This window comes from Benincasa hispida, chromosome 11 (genome assembly GCF_027475165.1).
Source record: "Benincasa hispida cultivar pf3 chromosome 11, pf3_genome.v1.1, whole genome shotgun sequence".
Lineage (NCBI taxonomy): Eukaryota > Viridiplantae > Streptophyta > Magnoliopsida > Cucurbitales > Cucurbitaceae > Benincasa > Benincasa hispida.
In genome coordinates this window covers 62,910,300-62,917,821 of record NC_143488.1, presented here as the reverse complement: position 1 = coordinate 62,917,821, position 7,522 = coordinate 62,910,300, and the positions used below count along the sequence as shown (strand labels likewise).

General features: G+C 28.2%; 1 protein-coding gene across 1 annotated transcript; it reads left to right on the top strand.

Annotated features, from left to right (window-relative positions):
* Window positions 1–3,608: 3,608 nt before the first annotated feature.
* Window positions 3,609–7,522, top strand: LOC120091667 (protein CENTRORADIALIS-like). Its single transcript, XM_039049769.2, has 4 exons — window positions 3,609–3,837; window positions 4,562–4,623; window positions 6,460–6,500; window positions 7,305–7,522. Exons 1-4 carry the CDS (start codon window positions 3,628–3,630, stop codon window positions 7,520–7,522), a joined length of 531 nt encoding a protein of 176 aa, XP_038905697.2. The 5' UTR covers window positions 3,609–3,627.

The following is a 7,522-nucleotide window of genomic DNA, read 5'->3' as shown; positions in this document are numbered from 1 at the left end:
ATAGGGAAGGAGTAAATTTCGTCTTATGTAGCTGTGTTTCCAGCTCCCTCATCAAATGAATCATCAAAATAGTAAGCATATTGAGTCAGCAATCTGTCCACTCTCACCCATGCAAATCAAAGGATTGCCTTCATAGGTAGGAATTCACAACTCACTCAAGATTTAGGTCATGTCACCTGTGGTCATCCTAGTGAAATATAAGTCTCTATTATTAACGACTTTATATAATGAGACTATTCATTTCGTGGTCCGATTTTATACAAACCATTTTGTATAGAACATTGCCTCTCACATGTCTCTACATGAATGATCATCAAGATCAGATTATTTGTAGAACTTTTAAACAATTGTAACATCTACAAAGAGGGGCACATTCGTAGTGTCACCAGTATAAGGTATCTAACCTTATCCATCTACTACAGACCATTTAAGTTATCACTTAAACATGATCCACCTGTATATTTCTACATACATGTTTAAGCTACAGAAGATAACCTTTGATGTTAATTTATTGATTTGATGGGTTAATGCTACTAAATGTCAAATAAAATACCTCATATTTTATTAAATAAATAAATTGTTTGTACATTACAATTCCAAACTACGGGACTCGCGAGATTTAAGGCATCAATCCCAATGCCTGGTCTATGTGATCCTTATTTAAGGGAGCATTTACAATGGTAATTAAACATTTACATATGAGTTGATTTTTTTAAGGCTATATGTATGCCTGTGATGAATTATATTACATATATTGCATGTGTATGTGAAAACAACCAAATTAAATTTGACCTTTTTATTAGAGTACAACATGGAGTATTTTAGTTTGAACCTCCAATATCCAATCAAATTTAATTTTGTTTAATAATAATGCGAAAATCGATATAATACTCATTGTTATTGGATTATGAAATTATTTTGGATTTTGGCTAAATATAAAAGAATTTTCTTTCATTTTCATTTTGCTTAAAAAATTTTTTGTCTGATTTGGGTCTCATTTAGTAATTTTTTTTAGTTAATTTTTGGTAGAAAAATTTGAAAATAATCTAAGATTTGCCTCTTGCATGTATTAAAATTAAAAGATCTTCTTCTATAGAGAAAAGAAATACAAGTATTTTAGTAGTTGGAAGATCCCCTCCATTTCTCATAACTGCAATAGAGTATTTATTTACTTACCTTGTAAAATTTATTGTGCATTCATTAAAGGCATAATTTGTAAACCTCTAAACTTGTTTTACTAACTAATTATGTTTAAGTCTTTTTAATTATGTAATTAAGCTCTTGGAAGTATGTGCTTATAATGTTTGTATTATTTGAAGCGTGTGGGAAGCTCAATGTATGTGTACGTATGATTGAATGAGGGAAAATGTTCTAAGTGTTCGGAAGCTATACTCTGGAGTACTTAGAGGACAGGAAAATGTGCTAAGTGTGGAATTTCAAGCTCTCAAGTGAAGTAGAGAGAAGTTAACACTTAGAGGAAAGTAGAGGATTTTATGCGTTTGGAGCTATGACACGCTATGCAGCTAGTTTTGTTGAATTATGCGACCAGAAGTTCAAGAAGGGGACATTATGGAAAAGTATAGCTATGTGGTATGTGGAAGGCCATGGAGGAAGTAATATGACTCTTGAATGAAGAGGAAAAGTCGAGGTTGGTATAGGGGAAGTATGCGACCAATCTCATATGCAAATGGTAAGGGCTGAATTGACAAATGGGGTGGTTGTGGACCAATGCGTTGAAGGTGACATCCAGAGGGTGCGACGCTGAGTAGGAGTATGTGATGACTAGGAGAAGACTTAAGTGGCCGCAAGCCCATGCAACGGAGTTAAGCTGGAGAGTTAAGCTTAATTAATTAATAAATGGGCTATGGTACAGCCTTAGAAACGTTGGATTGAGGATTAACATGCCAAGCAGCGTTTAATTAAGATAAGCCTACATGCAAGCCCAAGTATAAATAAGCCTTGCGAAGAAGAGAACTGTTTTGCCAAAAATTTTCCTACACTTAGAGGAAGTATTATTACCATTTGATGGACGAAATTGAAGAAGTTCTCAACAAGTTCGAGAGATTACGAGGATTTCCGACCTATTAAAAGGAACTTAATGCTCAGTTTATAACCAAAGTTCTCTTGGAAAATGACCCTAACATTTTTCTAAAATGACCTATGTTTTCTATTGTTTTCTTTTGACTTTTTTCTTTGTGCATTGAATGTAGCGCCTTCTCATTTTCATGAACTTTTTTAAGAGGGAAAATAATTTTAAGAGTGCATTTTATGACCTAAAAAGTATATTAATTCAAAAATATATCGTGAGAGATTTTGTGAAAGTAAAAAAATAATCATCTATAGTTATAAATGAGCATAGTTCAACTCATACTCAAGATTAGAGGTTTGATCCCCATCCTAATATATTATTTTAAAAAAAATAACCTATGATTGTTTTCAGAAAAATTGATCACGATTTCAAAAGTGTTTTTTAAGATAGCTAAGGGTGTGTTTGGAATACATTTTCAAGTGTTTAATTTAAAAAATACGTTATTTTAAAAGAAATTGAAGTATTTGACAACCACCCAAAACAGTTTTTCAAGTGTATTTTAATACGTTTTTATCTAAAGTGTTTATATAAAAATGGTTTTTTTGAAAAAAAAAAATTTCCCCTAGCCAATACAAACGGACCTTAAGATGACCCATACAATAACCAAAAAGGGAAGAAAAATTTGGATCTAATTTTTAAAAAAATTCAAACCCAAGTGTGATTAAAGTACATCTTAAAGAGATGTGTTCAAAATACCTTCTAAGTTTAAAGTACATCTTAAAGAGGTGTGTCCAAAATACCTTTCTAGTTTAAGTATTTTTTTTCAAATGATTCTATTAATTACAAATATGATTTTTTTTTCTTTAGAAGATTTTTGACTACTCGAGATTGATAGTACAAATTCATGCCAGTTGAACTGTATTCATATCAACCTCACTAACTTTTATTCGACAATAATAATGTTTATAATAAGGCAATATTTTAAAGTACTTTTTATTTATTGAGATTTTTTTTTACAAAATAACAATTTTGTTAATCTGAGAACACAGTCAAGAATCTATACTGAGAACACTTTAATCATTAATTTAGAGTATATTTAGTTTAACTTTTCAAGTGTTTAATTTTGAAAATAAATCATTTTAGAAAAAATTGAAGTGTTTGACAACCATTCGAAGTAGGTTTTAAAGCAATTTCAAAGTGCATTTTAAACCGTTTTTATCAAAAGAGATAAAATAAAATTGAATTTTTTAAAAAATAGTTTTTTCTCTTGCCAATCCATACAAGTCCTTCGACATTTTTATTTCTAATTTCTTTAAGAAGTATTTTTCCAATTTAGTCCCTAATTACTTTTTAAGTAGTGCCTCTAGAAACCTTCACTTTATTGCCAAGAAACACCAGGCAACATCTATAGCTATTAAATGAGCCTTTCAAAAACAGTATAAATACCAACACCAAAGCTTGAGCTTACTAAAGCAAAAAGAGAAAAAGAAAAGGAAAAAAAAAAAAACCCTAATTAGATCTGAAAAACAGTGTTTTTCTAAATCCAAAAGCTTTTTTTTTTCCTTTAATTTTGTGAGTTGTGTTTGAAAAATTAAGAAATGGCAAGATCAATAATGTCATCAGAGCCTCTTTTTGTTGGGAGTGTGATAGGAGATGTTCTTGATTCCTTCACTCAAAGCATGAAGATGTGTGTTTTTTATAGTAATAATAAGCAAGTTTTCAATGGCCATGAGTTCTTTCCTTCTATTGTTGTTGCTAAACCTAGGGTTGCAATTCAGGAAGGAGACTTCAGATCTTTCTTTACTCTGGTTTGGTTTTTTCTTTTTTCCCCCTTTTCTTCAAGATTTGACTGACCCAATTGCTTCTCTCTTTACTCATTAGGATATGAATCGATGATTTATTTGAGGTTCGAGTCTCTCACTCTGCATGCTGAAGAAAAGAAAAATTAAGATTTTGAGTTGTTTGGTCTATCAATCTAAGTATAAATATTAATTATATCAATAAAAAAAGTTTAGATATTCAAATTTATGTGTTGCATGTTGAATAATTTTTTTAAAAAAATAAGAAAAAAAATGTAAATATTTTTTAGATTTTTCTATTTAAGAATTTTCCTTTTTGATTATTTGTTAGACTTATACTAGTTTTCAAGCTCACAAAGAAAAAAAAATATTAAATTTACCACAACTTTTTTCACTAGACATGGTTTAGTGTGTATATCAACGTCTATTAGTGATAAACTTCTATCAATTTCTGTTAGTGATAGATACTAATGAACTTATATCAGTCTCTATAAAAGAATATTAAAATTTTGTTACTTTGTGTAAATAATTTCCCTTATTTTTCTATCTTTGAAAATCCCCCTATATATTTTTTCTCTCGTGAATTTGTTTTATGCTTACAACATCGATATTTTCTTCATATTGGTGACGTTGTTCCTTCTTTTGAACTATAAAAAATATATTAGAGATGTGTTTTATCTAAATATCTCTTAATGTTTTCATTACTTGATTATTATTATTATTATTTTTTCAGATTATGACAGACCTAGATGTTCCTAGGCCAAGTGATCCTTATTTAAGGGAGCATTTACACTGGTAATTAAACATTTATATATGAGTTGATTTTTTTAAGGCTTTATATATGTGTGTGATGAAGTTATATTACATAAATTGCATGTACATGTGAAATCAACCATTAAATTTGACTTTTTGTTTTTGGAGTACGATATGGAGTATGGGAATTTGAACCTCCAGCGTCCAATCAAATTTGATTTTGATGAATAATGATGCGAGAATCGATGTAATATTTGTCTTTACTGGATTATGAAAATATTTTGGATTTTGGCTAATTTTGCAAATTTTTCTTTCATTTTCGTCTTGCCTAGATTTTTTTTTGGTCTGATTTGGGTTTCATTTGGTTATATTTTTAGTTTATTTTTGGAAGAAAACTTTGAAAATAATCTAATATTTGCTTCTTACATTTATTAAAATTAAAAGATCTTTTATAGAGAAAAGAAATACATGTATTTTAATAGTTGGAAGATCCCCTTTATTTAACTGCAATATAGTAATTATTTACTTACTTGTATAATTTATTATGCATTCACTAAAGGCATAATTACTGGATTGTACTCCTTATTTGCTATATCTTAATTGAGGGTATATTTGTCAACATGTTCTCCTTATTAGCATTTTTTAAGTACAAATGTAACTTTCAATTGGAAAGTTAATATAAAGGGTCTTTTCCACTTGTCAAAAAACCAATGAAATCTTCCTCTTAAATTTTTTTTTTTTTGGAATCTAACTTTTAACCTCGAAGTAGATAATACAAACTTATTAAAATAGGTTAAAATATCGAAAAATATCAATGTCCATGAAAATTTTTGGAAAAAAAATTATAAGAACAAAACAATTAAAAATATTTTTTAATTAATAAAACTTTTTACACCTTTTTAAACAAGTAACAGAGGAAAAAAGAAAAAGAAGAAGGGAAAAAACTCCCTTCTTGGTTTCTTATTTATTTATTTATTTACTTATTATTTTTTAACTTTTGCATCTGAAAACATAATCGAAAATTATTGGATAACTTTCGCAATTTAGATTTTGTTTATGTTTTCAGATTGGTTGAGTTCAGTGAATATATATTTGGCAAAAAACCCAATTCTATTTTGGAAAATTGTTTTGAGATTATGTGATGCAAACACTACAAATTCTAAAAGCAATATTTTTATGTTTTCTTTGTATCCATAATTTGAATTTTAAAATTTTAAATACAAAATTATATTAGATAAAGATAAAAGCATTTAGAAATATAAAATGTCATGTTATAAACCTAATTCAATTTTTTTAAAAAAATAAAAAATTTATTATGTAATGTATTCTAAATTAAATTAGGTTAAGTTTCAAGTTCCGTCCTTATGATTTGGATAAAGTTAAAAGTTAGTACATATGATTTTAAGATTTAGAATTTAGTTCCTACAGTTTAATAGTTCATATGGTTTTTTAAATCCTCTTCAATACCTCCTAACATATGAACTATTCATTAGGAAGCTTTTATCAAACCATAGGGGATAAATTATAATTATAAACAATAAGACTTAAATCTTAACATACTCTAAACCATAGGGACCAAAATTTCAATTTTTCCTATAAATGATATTATATTACAAAATAATAATTATACAATTTTTTAACATAAAATATATTCATAAATAAATTAAAAATAATTTATTGTCAGCTAAAATTTAGTAACTATAACTAGTTTATAATTGTTTAGATTATAATTCAATTTCTAAATTCGGCTACCAAACATATATCTAAAAGCATGAAATACAACTTTGTTTTTATTTAATCCTTTGTTTCAAATTTCTGTTTTCAAATTCTCTACCAAATAGGCCCTAAATAGTTGTAATTGTGAAACCTCTATTGTAGGATCATAACGGATATCCCTGGCACTACAGACACCACATTCGGTAACTTTTCCTACCAAATATATATATTCAAAATAAATAATAATAATAATAAACTTTCTTCTAAAAAAAGTAAAATAAAAAAATAAAAAACTTTCTAGCGGGGAGATTAGAAGAAAATTTTTTTACATTTATACATATATTGTCTATTTCCTTTCCTTCTTAGCTTTGGTTTAGACCACCTTTAAGAGAAATTATTAGGTGCAACCTAATTTCATGCTTCACATTCCTTTTAGTGTATAAAAAAAAATTATAAAGAAAAAATCATTTTTAAAAAAACAACTTGCCACACGATAATTTTTTGGACAATTGCTTGTGCAGCTTAGATAACACTCAAGTATTTTCTATAGTTTTTTTTAAAGAAAACTCCCTCCTTGGATTCTTATTTATTATTTTTTTTATTATTATTATTGAGATCAAACATCTAGGTTAATAACATATGATTTGTGTCAAGTTGACTTATGGTGATATTGCCCTTTCTTCTTGAGTTTTGTGGGGGAAAAAACATAACATTTAAAAAAAAACTCCAATTAAAGATTAAAAGAAACTGAAATTTTATTTCTTAATTTTCTAAATATTTTTAATAGATCAATTAAAGATTAAAAGAAACTGAAATTTTTACATACAAGTTAGAAATGGGCAGAGCTCCATCCTTTTCCATCCTTTTCCTTCTTAATTAAGCAGATTTTTCTTATAATGAGAAAGAGAATAAACTTATAACTTTTTATTGACGATCAATATAAATATATCTTAACTATTAAGCTACAATATTAAAACCAATAAATTTTGTAAATGAATGAAACACAGGGAGAGAGATAGTAAGTTACGAGATTCCAACACCAAACATAGGAATCCACAGGTTTGTTTTTGTTCTGTTCAAGCAGAAACGAAGACAATCAGTGAATCCACCCTCTTCAAGGGATCAATTCAACACCCGAGCCTTTGCTGCCGACAACGATCTGGGTCTCCCCGTCACTGCCGTCTACTTCAATGCCCAAAAAGAAACTGCCGCCAGACGGCGCTAA

What these genes read in the sequence shown, in the direction of transcription:
- LOC120091667 (XM_039049769.2), top strand. Translation starts at nt 3,628, where the DNA reads ATGGCAAGATCAATAATGTCATCAGAGCCTCTTTTTGTTGGGAGTGTG. An exon ending in TCAGATCTTTCTTTACTCTG is followed by an intron (nt 3,838 to 4,561) that starts GTTTGGTTTTTT and finishes TTATTTTTTCAG; the next exon opens with ATTATGACAGACCTAGATGT. An exon ending in TTAAGGGAGCATTTACACTG is followed by an intron (nt 4,624 to 6,459) that starts GTAATTAAACAT and finishes CCTCTATTGTAG; the next exon opens with GATCATAACGGATATCCCTG.